The 22,940-nt window shown below is 46.8% G+C and overlaps 1 protein-coding gene across 1 annotated transcript; it reads right to left on the bottom strand.

Annotated features, from left to right (window-relative positions):
* Window positions 1-16,470: 16,470 nt before the first annotated feature.
* On the bottom strand, window positions 16,471-21,886 carry Hsp90aa1 (heat shock protein 90 alpha family class A member 1). The gene is made up of 11 exons (XM_077799833.1): window positions 21,776-21,886; window positions 21,266-21,427; window positions 20,818-21,184; window positions 20,169-20,302; window positions 19,563-19,883; window positions 19,207-19,372; window positions 18,859-19,049; window positions 18,619-18,766; window positions 18,014-18,282; window positions 17,389-17,722; window positions 16,471-17,249 (listed from the first exon to the last, which is right to left on the bottom strand). Exons 2-11 carry the CDS (start codon window positions 21,425-21,427, stop codon window positions 17,140-17,142), a joined length of 2,202 nt encoding a protein of 733 aa, XP_077655959.1. The 5' UTR covers window positions 21,776-21,886; the 3' UTR covers window positions 16,471-17,139.
* Window positions 21,887-22,940: the final 1,054 nt, after the last annotated feature.

The raw sequence follows: 22,940 nt of genomic DNA, 5'->3' as shown, positions 1-22,940 counted from the left end.
CCCTGGGTGCTCTTTTGCTGTTTCGCAGGCTGCTTAGGCTCCGGCTCCCACAGGAACGCCTGCCCAGGGTCACGGGCTCAGAGGGCACCGGCCACAGAGAAGTAACCACACTTCTGTAAAGCGCAGCTCTGTCTTCTGAGGCAGGGAAGGCTGTATGGATGGGAGAGTTTTGTCGACAGTGCTCAGGGGATCCTGGTGGTGGGCGGAGCGGCAGCCCCTCCTGTGCCCCTCTCTGTTCTTTGTGAATCATCCAGACTGAGGTGCACCCGGCAACAGCCCGAAACAGACTCAGGCAGGTGCAGCGGCTCATGCAGGTCATCCCTGCTACTCAGGGGACGGAAGCAGGAGGATTTCAAGTTTGAGGCCTACCTGAGCCATTTAGAAAGACCCTGTCTCAAAGTAAAAAGTGGCTCAGTGGTAGAGCCCCCCGGGGTTCAATCCCCAATAAAGTAAAAAAAAAAAAAAAAACCAGACTAAGACAGAGACCTTATTTAGAAACAGGCTTTGCTGATGTAATTGAAGTTCTCCAGATGAGCTCATCCTGGATTTAGAGTGACCCTAAATCCCTTGACAGGTGTCCTCGTAAGAGAAGGGCGGCAGAGGTTTAAGGCACAGATACGAGAAAGAGGGCAGAGCGTCCTCCAGCCAAGGAGGCTCTGGGATGGATCCTCCTCACAGCCTCCAGCCAGAACAGCCAATGTCTGACCTCAGACTCTGGCCCCCAGAACTCTTGAGACTCGATCTCTAAAGGTAAAGCCACCAGTTGTGGAAACTCTTTATGGCAGCCACAGGAAACACCTTCCCTGAAAGGACCAGCAATCTGAGAGAATCGTGTGTGTGTGTGTGTGTGTGTGTGTGTGTGTGTGTGTGTACTGGGAACTGAACCTGGGCTGCTTGACCACAGAGCCACATCCACAGTCCTTTTTTTTTTTTAATTTTTAATATTTATTAGTTCTCGGCAGACACAACATCTTCGTTGGTATGTGGTGCTGAGGATCGAACCTGGGCCGCAGGCATGCCAGGCGAGCGCGCTACTGCTTGAGCCACATCCCCAGCCCTCCACAGTCCTTTTTAATAATTTATTTAGAGACAGTTGCTGAGGCTGGCTTTGAACACAGTCCTCTTGCCTCAGCCTCCTGAGGGTGTGCCACTGCACCCAGCAACACCTGGATTTATTTATTTTCTTCCAGTGCTAGGGATCAATCCAGGGCCTTGGATGTGCCAGGCAAGTGCTGCCCCACTGGGCACATTCCAGCCCAGCCTCAGGTTTTGAAAGGGAAACATTAAGAGTAGCAAACCAACCCTGAGGGCTAGTCCTGGCTTCTGCCCTTACCCGTCCATCCCTTCCTGGTCCCTAGAAGTTCCCAGCATCACATGGCTGTGGCTTTTAAACAGGAGGAGAGAACGTGAATGGGACACAAGATGGGGTCTTTGCTGCGGATCCCACACTCCCAGAGCAAAAGTCATTGTTGGAGGGCTGGGCTGTGGCTCAGTGGTAGGGTGCTTGCCTAGCATGTGTGAGGCCCTGGGTTCCATCCTCAGCACCACACATAAATAAATAAAGATCCATCAACAACTTATAAAAACATTTATTTAAAAAGGCATTGTGGAAGCTGACATTGACAGCAAGTCAAATACTTGGCAGGTTTTCCTAAAGAAGCTTTTTTTTTGGTGGTGCTGAGGACTGAACCCAGGGCCTTGTGCATGCAAGATAAGAACTCTGCCAGCTGCGCTACATCCCCAGCCCTCCTAAAGAAGCTTTTTAAAAAATATTAATATTTATTTTTTAGTTGCAGATGGACACAATACCTTTGTTTTTATTTATTTATTTTTATGTGGTGCTGAGAACCAAATCCAGGGCCTTGCATGTGCCAGGCAAGCACTCTACCCCCGAGCCCCAGCCCCAGCCTCTTAATAAAGTGTTTTAATGCCTCAGTAGAACACTGGATAATAGCTCATAAAAAAATAACCCTTTTCTAAAAAATTAAGACATCTGTCAACAAGGGGAGCAGAGGGAGGAGGGGGTAGCTGGGACTGTCTCCTAGGAGTCCACAGCCCCAGGGATGGGCAGCTACCTCCCTGAACGGAGCAGGGCAACCTTTAGATTTGGTCACCTGATCCACAATGGCTGTGGCTGCCCGGGTAGAAGCACCTGGAGGGTAAGCCAGCCTCCAGCCCAGAGCCTTCTGAGCTCCTGCCCAGGGTCCTGGAGTGACCCAGGGGAGGTGAGTGAAGGGCAAGGAGCCTTCTGAGATGGTAGGGAGGGAGCAGTGGCCAGGAAAGGGGCCCAGGCAGGTGCAAAATGGTTCTTCGACAGAGAGGCTTAGCCAACCTACTCTCGAGACCTACAGGAAGAGAAAAGGCTCATGGACTGCCTTTTTCCCATGCCCCCCAGGATCCAAGACCCTGGGAGGTAGCACGTGGGGGCTTCAGGACTCAGAACAGGTTACCTCTACATTGACTCCTGAGGTGAACTGTGGGTCGACCTCAGGTTGACCTCTAGGCTGTCTGGTTCAGACCAGTGCTGAACTAACTCCTTGCTGCATTTCCGCCTCAAGAAAACAGGGTTTTTGTTTTTGTTTTTTATTTTATTTTTTAGTTTTCGGTGGACACAATATCTTTGTTTTTGTATGTGGTGCTGAGGATCGAACCCGGGTTGCACACATGCCAGGCGAGTGCGCTACCGCTTGAGCCACATCCCCAGCACAAGAAAACAGGTTTTAAAAGTTCTCACTTGCCCTGGGTGGGGCGCGCCTGTAATCCCAGTGGCTCCTGAGGCTGAGGCAGGAAGATATCTCAAGTTCAAAACTAGCCTCAGCAACTTAGCCAGGCCCTAAGCAACTCGGCAAGACCCTGTGTCTAAATGAAATACAAAAAGGACTGGGGATGAGGCTTAGTGGTTAAGCGCCCCTGGGTTCACTCCCTAGTATCAAAAATAAATAAATAAATAAAATCTTACTTGGCAACAGGTGCAGAAAAAGCATTTGATGAAATTCAGCATCCCTTCATGACAAAATCTTTAACAAACCAGAAACAGTAGGATTTCACCTCCACATAATAAAGGCCACATATCACAAACCCAGAGCCACCACCACACGGTGTGGGAAAAGCTAAAAGCAGTTCCTCTAAGACATAGAACAAGACAAGAGTGTCCACCACCCTGCTCTTGCCCAACCTGGATCTAGAAATTTTACATAGAGTAATGAGGAAAAAGAAAGAAAAAACATACCAGTAGGAAGCAAGTCAAATTATCCCTGTATTCAGATTATCTGATTCTGGATACAGAAAAACCTAAAGACTCCACCTGAAGGACAATCAGAAGTAATGACAAATTTAGTAAAGTAGCAAGTGACACAAAATCAATATGAAACTCAGCTGCCTTTCTATACACCAATAACACATTTGCAGAGAAAGAACTCATGAAAGCAATTCCATTCACAATAGCTACCAAAACAAAAAAACAAAACAAAAACCTATAAATAATCTTCACCAAGGAAGTGAAAGATCAAGATCACTATGATGAAAATCACAAAACACTGTGAAGGACACTGAAAAGCTAGGCACGGTGGCCACACCTGTAATCCCGGCCACTCAGGAGGCTGAGGCAGGAGGAGTGCAAGTTCAAAGACAGCTTCAGAAACTTAGTATGCCTTGTCTCAAAATAAAATAAAAAAGAGAGCCAGGTGTGGTGGGTCACACCTGTAATCCCAGCAGCTTGGGAAGCTGAGACAGGAGGATCGCAAGTTCAAAGCCACCCTTAGCACAAATCGAGGCATTCAGCAACTCGGTGAGACCCTGTCTCCAAATAAAATACAAAAAAAAGGGCTGGGGATGTGGCTCAGTGGTCGGTGCCCCTGAGTTTAGTCCCTGGTACCAACAAATAAAAAGAGGGCTGGGGATGGGGCTGGGGACCTAGCTCAGGGATGGAGCACTCACCTGCACTGGCTTTGAGCCCCAGCATCACAACAAAGGAAGTGAAGAAGGCACTAAAGACGGAGACCTCCATGTTCATGGGTTGGAAGAGTAAATATTGTTAAAGTCCATGCTACTCAGAGCAACCTACAGATTCAACACAGTTCCCATTAAAATGCAAATGACAGGGAAGTTGTGGCTCAGTAGTGGAGCACTTGCCTGGCATGGGTGAGGCCCTGAGTCCCATCCTCAGCACTGCATATAAATTAATAAATAATCCATTGACAGCTGAAAAATACTTTTAAAAAATACCAATGACAACCTCCTTTCTCTTTCTCCTCCTTCTCCTCCTCCTTATTCCCAGGCATTGAACCCAGGGGCACTTAACCACTGAGCTACATCCCCAGCCTTTTTTATTTTTTATTTTGAGACAGGGTCTCCCTAAGTTGCCCAGGCAGGCCTTGAATTTATAATACTCCTGCCTCTGTCTTTGGAGTGGCTGGGATTTCAGGCATAAGCCATTAAGTCCAGCCCAATGACAATCTTTACAGAACTAGAAAAAGCAATTCTAAATTTCATACAGAAGCACAAAAGACCCCAAGTAGCCAAATCAATCTTGAGTAAAAAGATTGATCAAGATGGAGGCCTCACAGCACCTGATCTCAAGACCTCCTGCAGAGCCGTAACCACCCAAACAGCAGGAGGTTGACATAACAGTGGACCCCAGGGCACCAAACACAATGAAGATCCAGAAATAAACCGGCACCTCCATCCAAAGGACTCTTACAAAGGTGCCTGCCACACTACACTGGGGGCTTTTTGCATCATGGCTGCTGGGAACTGGGAGATCCCCACAAGAAGACCCAAGCCTGGCCCTGGACTCTCACCCCATACAAACATCCTCTCAAAGTAGACCAAAGACCTAAACATTAAGGCCTGAAACGCAGAAGCTACATAAAGGAAACTCCTCAAGATACTAACATGGGGGCTGGGGATGTGGCTCAAGCGGTAGCGCGCTCGCCTGGCATGCCTGCTACCCTTGTTCGATCCTCAGCACCACATACCAACAAAGATGTTGTGTCTGCCGAGAACTAAGAAATAAATATTAAAAAAAAAAAAAGATACTAACATGGGTCATCATTTTCTGGATAGGACCCAAAGCACAGGCCACAAAAGCCAGAATTGACAAGTGGGATGACATCAAGCTAAGAAGTGTCTGCACCAAGTGCAGGGACAGCCTGGAGCCTCTGGTGGCTACACCTGGCATCCCAGTAGCTCAGAAGCCTGAGGCAGAAGCCCGAGATGCTCCAGGCAGTCTGGGCAACTTAGTGAGACCCTGTCTGAAAATAAAAAGTGAAAAGGGCTGGGGCTGGGGCTGGGGCTCCTGGTAGAGCACTTGCTTAGCATGAGTGAGGCCCTGGGCTTCATCAGCACCACATAAAAATAAATGAGAAAAAACAGCTGGACACAGGGACTCATGCATCTAATCCCAGCAACTCAGGAGGCTGAGGCAGGAGGATCACAAGTTCAAAGCCAGCCTCAGAAACTCACTGAGACCCTGTTTCTAAATAAAACATAAAAGGGCTGGGGATGTGGCTCAGTGGTTAAGCATTTCTGGGTTCAATTTCCAATACTAAGAAAAATAAATAAATAAAGATATTATGTCCATCTACAACAGAGAATTTTTATTTATTCCTTGATTTATTTTTTGTGTGTGGTGCTGGGGATTGAACCCAGGGCCTTGTGTACGAGGCAAGCACTCTACCAACTGAGCTCTGTCCCCAGCCCTAAAATATTTTAATTATTTAATAAAAAAGAAAAGTCAATGACCTGAACAGACACTTCACAAAATAATATAAATGGCCAATAATATAAGAAAAAAATGCTCAATATAATTAATTAACAGGGAACTGCAAATAACAACTTACACTACAGCATCTCATGGCAGTTAGAATGACTGTTATCAAAATATGATATGATGGGGCTGGGGATGTGGCTCAAGCGGTAGCGCGTTCGCCTGGCATGCGTGCGGCCCGGGTTCGATCCTCAGCACCACATACCAACAAAGATGTTGTGTCCACCGAGAACTAAAAAATATTTTTAAAAAATTCTCTCTCTCTCTCTCTCTCTCTCTCTCTCTTTCTCTTTCTCTCTCTCTCTCTTTCCTCTCTCACTCTCTCTTTAAAAAAATATGATATGAAAGAAAAGGGAATCTTTTTGTAAGTACTGGGGATTGAACCAGGGGTTCTTAACCACTAAGCCACATCTCTAGCCATTCTTATATATTTTATTTTGAGACGGGTTTATTGCTAAGTTGCTCAGAGCCTTGCAAAGTTGCTGAGGCTGTCTTTGAACTTGTGATCCTCCTGCCTCAGCCTCCCAAGCCAATGGGATTACAGATGTGCACCACTGCTCCTGGCACCCCTAATCCTTTTTAAATTTTATTTTTAAGGCAACGGTTTCCTATGTTACCCAACTGGCTTCAAAATTTGATCCACCTGCCTCAGCTTCCCGAATAGCTGGGATTACAGGTGTACACCATCACATCCGGCTAAAAAGTAACTCATATACTGCTGGAGGGAATGCAAATTAGTACAGCTATTGCAGAGAGAAGTATAGGGGTTGCTCAAATAACCTAAAAATTGATCTGCCATATGAGCCAGCTATCCCATTCCTGGGCTCATATCCAAAGGAAATGAAGTCAGCATACCAAAGATACACCTACTCACTCACCCAAGTTTATTGTGGCACTATTCACAGTAGCAAAGATACAGAATCCGCCTAGGTGCCCATGGACAGATAAATGGATTTTTTAAAAATGTGGCATAAGAGCTGGTTGTGTGGCTCAGTGGTGGAGCGTTCGCCTAGCATGCTGGAAGCCCTGGGTTCCATTCCCAACATTGGGGAAAAGAAGAAAATGTAGTATATATACACAAAGGAGCATTAATCATATGCTCTGTCATTTGCAGCAAAAGCTAAAGGACATTGTGTTAACTCAAATGTCAGACCCAAGTATGCATATTCTCCCCTCTGCTACTTGGGGGAAGTGGGGATGGGAAAGGCGTGTGGCCTGGGTCAGAGCATGCTGCATGGCATGTGGGAAACATTATGCTGAAACCCATCAATGGGCACAATTAATACGTTTGTAATTGTAAAATGGGCTGCAGGTGTAGCTCTGTGGTAGAATGCTTACCTAGCATGGAGGCAGCCCTGGGTGAAATGCCCAGCACTGAAAAAAAAGAGAAGTTTGGTGTTTGGCCAGTGCCCTAGGGCAGGAGGAAAGCACAGGGCTGGTAACTGCTGTGGCTTCTTATCTGAGCCAGCTCCCTCTCCGCCTTTTGAACGTTAAGAGGGAGGTCCAGCAGGCCCTGACTGCTGACTACTGCATCTGATCCGAAAAATAAATACAAGGGAAAGTGCTGTTCACTTGGGGAGGTAGCTCAGCTGTTCTCACTTGACATGTTCAATAGTTCATCCACAGTTCTAGTTCAAGGCAGACATTTTTTTCCTTGCAATAAAATGTGCTCTGAAAGATTTCTTAAATTTGAGCTGGGGCTGTGGCTCAGTGGTAGAACCTAGCACTCTAGGGTTTGATCCTCAGCACCACGAAAAATAAAGAAAATAAAGGTGTTGTATTCATCTAAGGGGAAAAAAAAAAAAAGATTTCTTAAACTCCTTCTCCACAACAGTTTCTTAGGAGGACTAACTTGATTCAAGTGCAGAGGGGAGTTGGGCGTGTTCATTCATAAGCAGGATTGAAATGGTCTGCTGTGTCTCTGGTTGCAGAATTTTCTCCACCCACATTCAAAACTAAGATCAGGCTTTATTCTTTTTCTTTTTTTATGTTTTGTTGTTTTAAATTTAAAAATTTTTTGTTGTTTTTACAAGAATACCACTAGTCCTAACTGGGCATGATGGCATGCTCCTGTAATCCCAGTGATTAGGGAGGCTGACGCAGGGGATCCCAAGTTTGAGGCCAGCCTCAGCAACTTAGTGAGACCTTGTCTCAAAATAAAAAATAAAAGAGCTATGGAATTGGTTGAATTCCCAGTGGGGCTGGGGGGAACCTAGGCATGGTGGCACACCTGTAATCCCGGTGACTCAAGAGGAAACTACTTCAGGTGAAAATTATATTTTATTTTGAAAAACTTCTGTGTAGCTTTTCATGGAGATGCTAATTAATGCCCCAGGTTAATTCCCATCTGTCCTAGAACTTTTCTGTGAACTTAAAGGGGAGGGGAGGCATGTGTCCAGCCTCCCACTGGGGCCACTTGCTGCTAGGGCAAAAGATATGACCACCCTGAGGCCCCTGCCCCTTCCCACACCCTCTCTCTCCATGCCTGGGAAGCGGAGGGAGCCCCCCGTCGCCTCCACCTCATACCAGGCCTTCCCAGCTGCGGGCCTGCATCTGTGAGGTGGCATCTTCATTGCCAGGGAGACGGGTACCCCCACCCATGGGTCCCATCCTCACTCCCGCAGGACAGGGAGCTCCATGTAGCCTTCCTGCCTGGCTGCCTCTTCTCGCCCTGGAGGACATCCTCTCCCCAGGCCTGCCCCTCCCACCAGGAGCTCCAGCAGATAACCCGGCTTCACACCTTCTCACCATCTGTCAAGAGCCCAGGCTGGGACACACTTTCTCTTTTCCCAGAAAAATAGCCCAAGTTCAGCCTTGGGTAGCAAAGACTTGGTCCCTGTAGTGGGATTCCCTAAATAGGGCCTCTCAGTTTGGCTCAGGGAGAGGGGGATGCTTACTTCAAGCAGCTGAGGCCAAGTTTCAAGGGCCCTATTGGGGAGGGCACAGGAGGGTCACTACAGACTTACCTTCTGGATGGGATGTCCATTTTGTTCCCAGAGTGATCACCCATGAGTCAAGAAGGAAGGCAGGTGTCCTGCAGCCCAGGCCTGTGTGATGTCACAGAGATCTCCATGGCAACCTGTGTGCCAGTCCCCATCCACAGCACACACCCCAGGGAGGCACCCGCATGCCCGCCCAGGGCCGCAGTCCCCCAGCCCCGCTGTTCTGCTGTCTGACCTGCTCTGCAGCAGTGGACAGAGCCCTGCCTGCCCTGTGCCACCCCGGCTGGGTTCCAGAGCCATAGCAAGGTTCAGAGCTCCACAGGGGCCAGAGAGGCCTTGGTAGGAACTTCAACTCAGGGAACCCTGATGCTCCAGCAGCTGCAAGCCCTTTACTTGGCCCCAGGGCGCCCCCTCCCCTCCACTTCAGGGCTCCCAGTCAAGTCCTCTGGCCCACAGCTGCAGCCACCAAGGCTCCTCTCCTCCTCTCCCCCTCCCACAGTGCTTCCTCCTGCTGGATATGCTCCCTTCACCCCAGTCTCTGCCTTTCTTTCTTTCTTTTGGGGAGTACCAGGAGTTGAACCCAGGGAGCTTAACCACTGAGCCACAACCCCAGCCCTTTAAAAAAATATTTAGGGCTGGGCTGTGGCTCAGTGGTAGAGTGCTTGCCTTGCATGCATGAGGCCCTGGGTTCCATCCCCAGCACCAAAAGTAAATAAGTAAATAATAAATAAATAAATAAAGGTATTATGTCCATCTACAACTAAAACAAAATATTTTTTTAAATATTTTAAGACAGGGCCTCGCTGAGTTGCTGAAGCTGGCTTTGGATTTATGATCCTCCTGCTTCAGCCTCCCGAGCTGCTGGGATTACAGGCAGCACCACTGCGCCGGACTAGCCTCTTTCTTACTTAAGGGGTACGGCACTTTTTCCAGGAAACCTTCACCACTGGACCTTGGTTAGGAGCTGCCCCTCTGTCCTCCCACAGCAGGCAGACGGGCCCGTGTGGAGGTGTCCATTGCATTCCATGCTGTCCTCCTCTGAGCTGGGGATTTTGAATCCTTAGCCCCTGGTAGGTAACACTCGAGAATATATTTTCTGGGGCTGGGGTTGTGCCTCAGTGGTAGAGCGCTCGCGAACTGGGTTTGATCCTCAGCACCACATATAAATAAATAAAATAAAGGTATTGTGTCCAACTACAACTAAAAAATAAATATCCTTAAAAAATACATTTTCTATTTTTTTGGTAGTAGGATTGAACCTAGGGGCTGTCTACCACAGAACCCCATCCCCAGCCCTTTTTAGGGTTGTTTTTTTGTTTGTTTGTTTGTTTTTGTACCGGGGATTGAATTCAGGGGCACTAGACCACTAGGCCACATCCCCAGCCCTATTTTATATTTTATTTAGAGAAGGGTCTCACTGAGTTGCTTAGTGCTTCACCATTGCTGAGGCTAGTTTTGTCTCAGCCTCCTGAGCCTCTGGGATTACAGGAGTGCGCCACCATGCTCACCTCCTTTGGTATACTTTGAAGTTCATAAAATAGAAAGTGGCCAAAGTAAAAATCAAGACTATGTAGAGCTCAAATAAAGAACTAGGAAAATGAAGAGCAGAATACTAAGGCAGGTGCAGTGGCGCACACCTGTATTCCCCGCAACTTGGGGGCTGAAGCAGGAGGATGATAAATTTGAGGCCAAGTGGGCAATTTAGAGCGACCCTGTCAGAGAGAGACAGACAGAAAGAGAGCGCTCGCATTTGGTGCAGTGATGCACGCCTATGATCCCAGTGGCTTGGGAGGCTGAGGCAGGAGGATTGCAAGTTCAAAGTCAGCCTAAGCAACTACAAGGAGCCAAGCAACAAAGAGAGATCCTGTTTCTAAATAAAATTCAAAAAAGTGCTAGGGATGTAGCTCAGCAGATGAGTGCCCCTGAGTTCAGTCCCCGGTAAACCCCGTCCCCCCAAAAAAAAAGGCTGAGGATGTAGCTCAGGGGTAGAGCTCTTGCCTGTGCATGAGGTCCTGGGTTCAATTTCTAGTACTACAAAGAAAGAAAAGAGTAGACTACTGAGGGAATGACAGGCCCGTGGAGGACTTGGGTCTCCAGGTGGGAGCACGGCAGTACCTGCTGCAGCTAGGGCCAGGTGGGGACAAGCAGGCCCCACATCCCAGCCCACTCCTCACTATACCACTGTGTCAACACACCTCGAGGCTGCAGCTGCTTGTGTATCCCTTCAATCCATATCTGTGTTGTTGTGGTGGTGGTGGTGGGTGGTATTGGTGCTGGGGATTGAACCCAGGGCCTTGAGCCTGGTAGGCATGAGCTCTACCCTGGCTATACTTCCTTCCCTCTTACATTTCTTTTATTCTAGGACAGTTGTTAATTTTTTTTTTTTTTTTTTAGTTGCGGTTGGTACAATATATTTATTTATTTATTATTTATTTTTATCAATTTTTTTTAGTTGGATACAATACCTTTATTCCATTCATTCATTTTTATGTGGTGCTGAGGATCAAACCCAGTGCCTCACACATGCAGGGCAAGTGCTCTACCACTGAGCCACAAACCCCCCATTGTTGTTTTAATGGCCCCTGTTTGTACAACAAATGAAGCCAAACATCCAGCAGATGCTCTGAACTTGTCTGGCTGCTTTTCCACAGTGTCTCCCAGTGTGTTCCTCTATCTCCTGGAATTATCAGGATATTATCCTGTTTGGAGATAGTATTTTCAAATTTCCCATACTAAAACATTGCAGAGAACGGTCCTATACACTTCTAAGTTCAAGCAGGCAAGACTTTCTCTAGTTCATGTCAGGAGGTAATTCAGGCTAAGTTCCTCAATATCATTACCTGTGCCAAAGTGGCTTGCCTGTAGTTGCATGGATTCACACCTGCCTGGGGCATGAGCCTGCACTGGTTCTGACAGTGTAAGTTCCTCCCATTAGAAGGGTGTAGCAAGGGGGGCCCCACATTCACTTTCCCTTTCCCAACCCCAGTGAGGTTGGACAGCTACTCATGTGAGGAAGGAGATTGAGACAGCAAAAGCCATGGACTCAGAGACCTCTTGGAGGTTGTATTAATTGGTGGACTGAAAAAGGAAGTGCAGGATATAGTTCAATTGGTGGAGTGCTTGCCTTGCATGCACAAGGCCCTGGGTTTAATCCCCAGCACCACAAAAAAAAAAAAAAAAAAAGAAAAAAAAAAGTGCAAGCTTATATAACTTTTTTATTTTTTACTTATTTATTTTTTGGTACCAGGGATTGAACTCATGGGCACTCAGTCACTGAGCCACATCCCAGACCTATTTTGTGTTTTATTTAGAGACAGGGTCTCACTGAGTTGCTTAGCACCTCGAAGTTGCTGAGGCTGGCTTTGAATCAAAGTGGCAGAGGCAATCCTCCTGCCTCAGCTTCCAGGGCCACTGGGATTACAGGCATGTGCCATTGCACCCGGTTTAATATAACTTTTACATCACCATGATGCATTCAAATGGAAAAGGTTTTATTGGTTCTGTCCATTCAATTATTTAAAAAGTGGGTAACTGACTTAAACAATTTTTTGTTTTGATTTACTTTTTGTTTTTCATCTGGAATTAAAAAAAAAAAAAAAAAGTGTTCCTTTTTGGACCACATTTCCGGGTCTAGAACTTTTACCGGTGGAGTGTGGAAGACTTCAAGTGTTTCCACAGGATGATGGATGCTCCCAGCTGACAGATACACTTGGCAGACAATCAGCTCAGCTCGTGGGTTCTGCAATAACATAATGGCATCTTTGTTCGGATTTTGGTGGTGCTATTAATACACTGTGACTCACTACAAGTTTGGCTTCCTGGAATGTTCTTCCCATGGAAGAAGAATCTGCAATCACACTTTCAAAGGTTTGAGCAGATCCTGAAGGCCAAGAGAGGGAACAAAGGCATCCTAAATGACACAAAATCATTTAAACAATTGCCATCCTCAGAAGAAAGGAAAAAATATCAGTTGTACATACCAGCTATTCTTCCATCCATAAATATGAACCTGGTGCCTGCCAAGTGCACCATGCTGTAGTGAACAAAGCCGACTCTCACCCTCCTTCCTGGGCTGACAGGCAGCAGAGAGGTGGGCAGACCTGAAATGAACAACCCTCTTATTACACTTATGTGAAGATAACGAGAGAGAGGATGTCTGGGGGTGGAGCACACTTGCTTGGAATGTGTGAGGCCTGGTGGGAGATGATTTTCTCCATAGTGGCACATAAACAGGGGCAGGATGGTGGAAGGAGGGCAGTGCAGTGGTGTGAAGGCCATTCTAGGCGAGTTACTGAGTACAGTGTGGTGTAGGGCCATGAAACTGTTCTAGGAATAGTGATGCTAGGGGGGATCAGAAACTGAAATTGAATTCCACACATGTATGAATGTGAGGGATGAACCAACTGCTAAGATAACTATAAAGCTCTAATAAAAAAATTCTCAAAAATACACAATTTAGAAGGGAAAAAGACAAAAGAAGTAAACCTTTTATTTCCCCTGCTATATAAACTCAATACATAATAAAATGTCAGCAGAATGTTCTCTATATAATTTTGTATTTCACTATGTAAGTGCAATAGCATATAATAAATTCTGATGTAAAAAGTAATTTTAGTTTAAAAAGAGAAATAGTGGGGCTGGGGATGTGGCTCATGTGGTAGCGCACTCGCCTAGCATTCAGGAGGCTCTGCGTTCAATTCTCAGCACTACATAAAAATAAAATAAGAATATTGTGTCAACCTAAAACTAAAAAAGTAAATATTAAAGATTAAAAAAAAGAAATAGTGATGTGATAGTTTGAAAAATTCTGTGAGGGTAGTTAATAGCACTTAGTTTGCACTTTAAATGGTCAAAATGATAAATTTTGTTACAAATATTTACCCCACACACACACACATACACAAAGACCATCCCTATCTCAGGAAGAGAAGCTTTGGAGTGTGAAGAGCCTGGGTTTTGCTTTGAATCCCCCATCTAACTGAGTATGGTGTTCATTCCTAGCTACTGGGTGGGGTGCTGAGATCAGGGAAACCCAAATTTCAGGCCAGTCTGGGCAATTTAGCAAGGCCCTGGCTCTGACTCAATAAAAAAGAAAAAGGACTGGGGATGCAGCTCAGTGGTAGAGCACCCCTGGGTAACAAAAACAAAACAAAACAAATACAAATTCAGGGGCTGGGAACGAAGCTCACTGTGTAGCATGTTCTCAGCATGTGCGAGGTCCTGGTCTAAGCCTCAGGACTTTTGGAAAAAAAATCTCCTTGAAAGGCTTGGTGTAGGGCTGGGGATGTGGCTCAAGTGGTAGCGCGCTCGCCTGGCATGCGTGCGGCCCGGGTTCGATCCTCAGCACCACATACCAACAAAGATGTTGTGTCTGCCGAGAACTAAAAAAAATAAATAAATATTTAAAAAAAAAAAAAAAAACTTTAAAAAAAAAAAGAAAGGCTTGGTGTAGCTCAGTGGTACAGCACTTGCCTAGCACATGTGAGGCTCTGGGTTTGATCCCCAGCACCAATGAAAAGACTCCAGATTCAGCCAGGTGCTGTGGCACAGACCAGTAATGCCAGCATTCAGGAGACTGAAGCAAGAAGATCATGTGAGCCCAGGAATTCAAGACCATCTCGAATAGCACAGTAAAACCCCATCTCAAAAACCAACTAAACAAAAACAACAAATTCAAGGGCTGGGGATAGTTCAGTGGAAGAATTCCTATCTAGCCAGCACAAAGCCCTGGGCTTGATCCCCAGCACTACAATAAATAAATTTAAATAAATAGATAAATTCAAATAGATACTATAACAATATTTGGGGCAATGGGTACATGGTGGTTCATAAAACAATTTCCTTTATTTTATGTGTGTGTAGTAAAATACATTTTTTACTTTTTTTGTCCTTTCAGTACTGGGGATTGAATCCAGTACTTTCCACTCAGCTGTATCCCTAGACTTTCCTATTTTTGAGACAGGGCCTTCACTAAGATTGCCCAGGCTGGCCTCAGATTTGCAATCCTCCTGCCTCAGCCTCCCATGTAGCTGGTATTACAGGCATGTGCCATTGTGCCCAACACTTGCAACCCCTTTACTATCCGGTTCCTAGTTTAACACTGTAAATCTCACTTTTTCCTCGGGGATAACAGCTTTCTGCAAGCAACAAAATAGCAGAACTGGCTTTGAGTTAAAGTAGGATTCAAATACTAAGGTTTCAATTCCTCTTTCTCAGGGGAAAAACTCCCCAGAGGATTTGAAGGGCTAAATGTTCCTGGTACCTGGGCAGTAGGGGAATACAGACCAAGTCTCCTTTGTGTGTATCCCAATCTCAATCACTGCTAAACTAGGCATTAGAAAGTCCCACCCATTCCTTTTAGGATTCAAATCCAAATTCTATGCACCACTTGGTACAAATGACTCTTTCTAGGAGCAATTTAGGGACTGTCTCCCTCTCCTGGGACCCCATTCCCCAGCTCAGCTCCACTTTGCTCAGTTGTCCATGACAACCTTTACTATTGAGCAAGGTGGGACTGCACTGTGCTCTCAATCTGGAAAGAACCCCCCCAAAGCTTCCTGTGTTGAGAGGTGGGGCTTCTGGAAAGTTACCTGGAAGGCTCAGACCTCAGCGGACCCATGGTGGGTGCATACAGTACTTCTCTGGAGGAAGGAAATCAAATCACTGGGGTCTGCCTCAGCCCAGCCCCTTCCTCTCAGCTCCCGCAGCCTTGAGCTCAGTAGCTTTCTGCTGCCATGTCTTCAGGATATTTCTGCCTTGGAGTTACCATCAACTGAATCTTTGAACCAAAATCTTGAATTGCTCATAAGGTATTTTGGTCACAAAGATGAAAAGCTAACACAGATGGCTCCAAGTAGATTTTGTGAAAACTTAAGACACAAGGTCAAGGAATTAAGGGGCTATATTTAACTAAGAGTATAAGGTGTTTTACACACACACACACACACACACACACACACACACACACACACACGGAGCAGGTGCATCAGCACATGATTATAATCCAGGATACAGAGAGCAGGAGGATCACAAAGTTCCATGCTGGCAAGACCCAGAACCATATTTTGAAAAAAAGTTTGGATGGGGGAGAAGCTAGGACTGGGGGATATGGCTTAGTGGTTGAGTGCTCCAGAGTTCAATCCCCAGTACTGCTGCCTCCCACCGCCCCCCAAGTTTGGATATAAAAATAGTAAGAGGAGTGGTTGTGGCTCAGTAGTAAAGTGCTTCCTAGCACACACAAGGCACTGGGTTCCATCCCCAGCACCACATAAACTACTACAGGTGTCCATCTACAACTCAAAAAGTTAGGGGTAGCTGGGCTTGGAGGCACATGCTTGTAATCCCAGTGGATAGGGAGGCTGAGGCAGGAGGATCACAAATCCAAAGAGCTGGGGATGCAGCTAAGTGGTTAAGTGCCCCCTTGGTTTAATCCCCAGTAACCCAAAACAAAGAAACTCACAAAACTAAGGGGATCTATTAAAAAAATGTAATGCTGGAAATGTAGCCCAGCTGTGGAGCTTTGCCTGTGTGAGAAGACTGGGTGGGGGTGGAAAAAAATTACAGGGAACAGTTTTCTGATCCCATGTTTACTGAAACATGCCCTTTACCTGCCAGCTACCCACATGCACCTTGGGAGGTATAGCTCCATATCAAAGAGTAGCCAGCATTAAGTTTTCACCTTCACTGGGTCCAGGCACTTTCAACTACTGGGGGACCAATGCAGTCCAACCATTAACTCACTCCCCTCCTTTTGCTCCAAAATAAGACACACTGTTCTTAACTCATCTGCATTTATTACTATTTAAAGCAGAATGTTGACTTGGGCACTACATATTTCCATTCACAAGCCTTACTGTTACTTTTTGAACAGCTTTGTAACACAACCAAGGGAGGTTTAAGCTTTGTTTCTTGAAATACTTTTCTTTGGAAAACAGGCCTGTAGAGTTCCTCCCAGCCAGTTGTCTGTTTCACATACTTGGTTCTAGAGGACTAGTACATGCACAGTGGTAACTATGGGGGATCCTAATGAGATGAAACTCAAGCCATTTTAACAAATATCTTTCTTTTAAACATCAAGGTCTATCCTGGAACACTTCAGGGACAAAAGATTTGATCTGGTCTACTAAGGGATACAACTTGGTAGTCGAACACTTTAGACTACAAAGTTAGGTTACATGTCTTAGAACAAACATCTCAACCTGTTAAAATAAGTCAATGTGAAACTAGAAAAAGCATTACTAGCTCTGCTTTAGTGCCTAAAGTATCACAGTATATCACTTAAAGAAATCTTATCTCCCCTTTAAGTAGATATCGTCATGCCATACACATTTTAATAAATGTTAACAAAAACAAAGAACAAAAAAATCCTTGAAAAGGTATCAGGAATGAAGGTGAAGTGGGGGACACACATATGAGTGGTTCTTCAGAAACTTAGTCTACTTCTTCCATGCGTGATGTGTCATCATCTCCTTCCAGGGGTGGCATCTCTTCTGTTACAGCAGCACTGGTGTCATCAGCAGTGGGATCATCCTCATCAATACCTGTTTTGGAAACCAAGCCACCATGTTAGAGTTCTTCAAGCCAGCTAGCAGTCTAAAACTGCTGGTTCAAGCAGTGGGCTTACCAATCACAATAAACATTCAATTAGAAGACTATGTTCCTAAGCAGATGACGGCTTACCTAGACCAAGTTTGATCATCCTGTAGATCCTGTTAGCATGGGTCTGGGGATCTTCCAAACTGAAGCCAGAAGACAGGAGAGCAGTTTCGTACAGCAAGATGACCAGATCTTTCACAGACTTATCATTCTTGTCAGCCTCTGCCTTTTGCCTCAAGGTCTCAATAATGGAGTGGTCAGGATTTATCTCCAGGTGTTTCTTTGCTGCCATGTAGCCCATTGTAGAGTTATCTCTGAGAGCTTGAGCTTTCATGATCCTTTCCATGTTTGCTGTCCAGCCATATGTGCTTGTGACGATACAGCATGGAGAGGTCACCAATCGGTTTGACACAACCACCTGTATGTAAATCAAGGCCTGAAGTGTTAAGTAGGCCTAGAAAAATTATTTTAACCTCTTCCTTAAGCTTTCCTTGGGAAAAATGAATAAAATCCAAGTAACTGGTTTAGTACCAATGAATGGATCAAAAATGGTAATTATTTGCAAAAGAGCCATAAATTACACAGGCTAATTTTTCAAGTTTTTTGGGGGGCCAAATTAAAAAACTCACAGGGGTTGGCATGACTAAGCAAAACACCTTAGGTTAGTTAATAATTACAAAGGGAGATAGAAACTTGAGTACTCACATACCTTTTCAACCTTTTTCTCCAAGATGTCCTTCATGATCTTGCAGAGGTTTTCAAACTTTGTCTTTTTCTCTTCCTGTTTCTTCTTCTCTTCTTCATCTTCTGGAAGCTCCAAGCCCTCTTTGGTGACAGACACTAAAGTCTTCCCCTCAAATTCCTTCAGCTGTTGGACACAGTACTCATCGATGGGCTCAATCATGTAGATCACTTCCAAACCATGCTTCCGAAGACGCTCCACAAAGGCAGAGTTAGCTACCTGGTCCTTGGTCTCACCTGAGGTATTGTAAAATTACCATTTTAGACCTTGAAGCCACTTAAGAAAGTGGCTTCACCAATTTTGATTTTAAAAGAATTCAGATAATTAACAAGCATGACCTAACCACACTGATTATTATATCTGGGTTCTACCCTTTATTTCACTTATTTATTTTATGTGGTCTTACACTGCAAGGTGAGCACTCTACCGCTGAGCCACAATCCCAGTCCCTAATGTTAAATATCCTGCCTAAAATAATAAAATTACACCCAACGTATAGAGCCACTTAAAGAATCAACCCATGGTCTTATGGTATGAAGCCACAAGCAATGGATTAGAACATTTACTGTTACCTGTGATGTAGTAGATGTGTTTCTGGTTTTCCTTCATTCTGGTGCAATAGTCCTTGAGAGAAACCATCTCATCCCCAGAAGCAGAGGTGTAGTATCGTAACAGCTCTGAAAGCTTCTTTCGATTTTGAGAGTCTTCGTGTATTCCAAGCTGAAAAAAGTATTGATCTTAGTTTTCTGTATTTTAAAAAATAATTTAAAATTATAACTACAAAACTGCTAATAAGCAGCCAATGTGTTTACCTTTATATTTTTAGAGAACTGCTCATAGAATTTTTTGTAGTTCTCTTTATCTTCTGCCAGTTCAGTGAAGAGTTCTAAGCATTTTTTGACCAAATTCTTTCTAATGACTTTCAAAATTTTGCTCTGTTGCAACATTTCACGGGAAATGTTTAGAGGAAGATCCTCAGAATCCACCACTCCTCTAATGAAATCTGGAAAATAGAAAGACCCAAGGGACTCATTTCACAGACAACACTGGTGTTAAATACAGAGACAGGGACAGGGTCCTTTGCATGTGATGTGACAGTTTAGTGTTCTGCTACCCTAACCCTCAAGTGACAAGTGATCATTCTTCCATTTCTTACTTACTCAGATATTCAGGGATTAGCTCCTCACAGTTATCCATGATGAAAACTCTGCGTACATACAACTTAATGTTGTTCTTTTTCTTTCTGTTTTCAAAGAGGTCAAAAGGAGCACGTCTTGGGACAAAAAGAAGAGCTCTGAATTCCAACTGTCCTTCAACTGAAAAATGCTGTAACAAAAAATTAAGGGGGATGTAAAGGACCAGGCCAGCCAACTTAAACAGGGGCTACCCAACAGATTCACACTTGCACTTTAATAAACTTAACAGTGTTTGGAGCTGAGGGGGTGAAGACAACCCTCAAAATTCAATGGAAAACCTGAAGGCACACTGGCATTGATGCCCTAAGTCACCCACTCACCTTCACTGCCAAGTGATCTTCCCAATCATTGGTCAAGCTCTTATAAAACTCTCCGTACTCTTCGTTAGTGATATCATCAGGATTTCTGGTCCAAATGGGCTTTGTTTTGTTGAGTTCTTCATGATCGATGTACTTCTCCTTAATTTTCTTCTTCTTCTTCTTGTCACCATCCTTCTTTTCTTCTTCCTCTTCATCAGAACCAACATCTTCAATTTCAGGTTTGTCGTCAGGCTCTTTTTCTTCTTTTTCTTTTTCCTCCTCTTTATCTTCTTTTTCTTCAGCCTCATCATCACTGACTTCTTTATCACGTTCCTTCTCCACCTTCAGAGACAGAAATCACATCACCTATGCACTGCAGAACTCAAGGATAGATTGAAAGCATGGTTTGCCTCTACTAAAAAGCCTACATTGGCCAAACTGAGGCATTAAACAGCCACAAAGCTACTTTCAATATCTGATGCACCTCCTGAACAGCCCTAGAGACTTAGCTTCAGACTAGTCAGCAAACTTTTTACAAAAGTTTGGGTACTTCAAACATATAGGCACTAAGAGCTGAATTCAGTCTTATTTCCATATAGATTACTTTGCACTGCCATGGACACTTACAAAAAGAGTAATGGGATAGCCAATAAATTGGGAATGTTTCTTCACAATCTCCTTTATTCTCCTTTCCTCCAAGTACTCAGTTTGGTCTTCTTTCAAATGCAGGATGACCTTTGTCCCACGACCCATTGGTTCTCCTGAAAAAGAAAGTGAGAGTGTACAGAATTTAATTTTTAGCATTATTTTCAATTTTGTATGTGGTTTTGAGGATCAAACCCAGGGCCTCACACGTGCTAGGCAAGCCAAGCCCTCTATCACTGAGCTACAACCCCAGTCTCTGAATTCATACTTTTAAAAAAAGTTTTATAGTAAAGGAACACAACAGTTTTATTTTCCTTATGTGGTGCTGAGAATAGAACCCAGCGCCTCACGTGCTAGGCTAGCAACTAAGCCACAACCCCAGCCCCAATTTGTATTTCCATGGCCAAATGAACATTACCAATCTAGCTGTGCCACACCTAACAGCCTTCTGATCAAGCCTGAGGTGAGGTTTCCTAACCACTACAAAGGTTCCCAAGAGCAGTTTTAAGCTCTTGCCCAAGATGTTAGGTAAACGAACTTAGTTTTACACATTTCACAGCATTTTTGGATGTCCAGTGTTGGCAGTACTCTGCCCCACGTGACTGAAGCAACTTTTCTACCCCGTGCCCACCTGTATCAGTCCTGACGGTGAAGGAGCCCCCTGCCGAGGACTCCCAGGCATACTGCTCATCATCGTTGTGCTTGGTGATCACAGTCACTTTCTCCGCAACCAAATACGCAGAATAAAAACCGACACCGAACTGGCCAATCATGGAGATGTCTGCACCAGCCTGCAAAGCCTCCATGAACGCTTTGGTCCCAGACTTGGCGATAGTACCAAGGTTATTGATCAGGTCGGCCTTGGTCATTCCAATTCCAGTATCCACGATCGTGAGGGTTCGGTCTTGTTTGTTTGGAATGAGGTTAATATGCAGTTCCTTCCCAGAGTCTAGCTTACTGGGATCCGTCAGGCTTTCGTATCTGATTTTGTCCAGGGCCTGGAGGAGAGACACTCAGGAGTCACGCGCAGCGCCCGGGGAGGCCCTCGCCCAACCACGCCCGGCTCCCGGGGCACTTACGTCCGACGAGTTGGAAATCAGCTCCCGCAGGAAGATCTCTTTGTTCGAGTAGAAAGTGTTGATGATCAGCGACATCAACTGGGCAATCTCCGCCTGGAAGGCGAAGGTCTCCACCTCCTCCTCCTCCATGGGCTGGTCTTGTGTCTGTGTCTCCTCCGGCATCTACAAGGACCGCGCGCCTCAGCCCCGGTGCACCGCGGCCCGGGCCCATGGTTTTCTGAGGACAGCGGGGCCCGGCCCGGGCATGGGGGCGGCCGACAAAGGATGACCTCATTGCGGCCGAAGGGCGCCGGGGCCCGCGCACGCCGTTCAACGGATGCCCCCGCCTCCGCCCCCGCCTCCGCCCCGCCATGGCGGCCCCCGCCGCGGCCCTGCGCGGGAGAAACGCCCGGCCCCCGCGAAGGCCCGCATCCCGCTCCACCGGCCCCGCCGCGGGCCAGGCTCGCACCCCACTCCGCGCCGCGCCCCGGAGCCCCCTTCCCCGCCTCCGTCTCCCGCCCGGGGCCTCACCTTGGCTGGACAACCGCACGGGCTCCGCGGCGTAGCAGCACCAGGACGCTGAAGCAACTGGCGCGCCGCCCCCGCGCCGCCCTTATATAGCGGCGGGCCCGCCCAGCGCGCGGCGCCTTTTCCAGAAGGCTCCGGAACCTTCCGGAAGAACCCTCCCCAACTGCCGCCACGGCCGCGCGCCTGCGCCTGCGCCCTGGCCACCGTCCGCCCCTGTGCTCGGCCCGCGCGGAACCTGCGCGGGGCTCGGCCGCGCGCCCCTCGTCACTGCAGCCGCGCCCGCGCTCCCGCGCTCCCGCGCCGACCCCAGCGCGCCTGCGCAGCCCGGAATTCTCGGAGAGTCTCGGAGCCTCTGGAGTCTTCCGAGCCCGCGGCCCCGCCTGGCCAAGCACGCTCGCGCGCTTCTGCGTATGCGCATGCGCGGCCCGGGTACTTGTGTGGTGGACTCTGCAAAAGCAAAAGTTGTAATTTTCAAGGCGCTCCTGCCTATAGTTTAAGCTTTGGGGGACCCCGCCGCCGCGGCTCGGGCTGCGGGGCCGGCTCAGTGGCCTGGCGCCAGTGGAGGGCTTGGGGACCCAGCAGCATCTACCCGCCTGGGGCCGCGTGTTTGGGGTTTGGGGCAGTTTGGGGGCCTGGAGCAGCGATTGCGGTGCCCAGGCCGTGTTGGGTGCCGGAGACAGTGATTAGGGGTCCCAGGGTTCCTGCGCCTGGCGCCCGGGCGGAGACTGGATTCGTGACCGATGTCTGAGGGGGACCCCGACACGTGGACGGCGGGCAGGACAAGGACCTGCTGTCCACCCTGACAAGAAGGTCGTCCCCTGGGGGAAGAGGTCATGTGTGCGCAAGGGGCGCCCAGTTCTGAGGCCAGGGGGACCGGAGCAGCCGTCTCCACTGCCCTAGCCTTCGCAGACACAGACCACTGTCTGTCGCAGGCCTCTCTCACCTGGGGGAATGGCCGTGAGGAAATGCCATCAGGCCCACCGAGGAGGTCAAGTCCCCGAACCTGCTCCTACAGCACCACCACCCCCCACTTATGGGGCCCCTTGGGGCTTTGGGGATTTTGGAATAAATTCATGCTCACCTACCGAGGTCCACCATGATTTTGTAAAGCTCATTTTGTTTCAAACTTTACCTGGGGTGTCCATAGGAAATACTTAATAGTTGGGTG

This window comes from Urocitellus parryii, chromosome 6 (assembly GCF_045843805.1).
Source record: "Urocitellus parryii isolate mUroPar1 chromosome 6, mUroPar1.hap1, whole genome shotgun sequence".
Classification (NCBI taxonomy): Eukaryota; Metazoa; Chordata; class Mammalia; order Rodentia; family Sciuridae; genus Urocitellus; species Urocitellus parryii.
The sequence above is the reverse complement of the archived record's forward strand: the minus strand, read 5'-3'. Positions and strand labels throughout refer to the sequence as shown.

Excerpts from the sequence above, each read along its gene's own strand:
- Hsp90aa1 (XM_077799833.1), bottom strand. The coding sequence starts at position 21,427 with ATGCCGGAGGAGACACAGACACAAGACCAGCCCATGGAGGAGGAGGAG. Across the intron at positions 21,185-21,265 it reads TGATTTCCAACTCGTCGGAC|GCCCTGGACAAAATCAGATA; the intron begins GTAAGTGCCCCG and ends TCTCTCCTCCAG. Across the intron at positions 19,050-19,206 it reads GCTAATCCCTGAATATCTGA|ATTTCATTAGAGGAGTGGTG; the intron begins GTAAGTAAGAAA and ends TCTATTTTCCAG.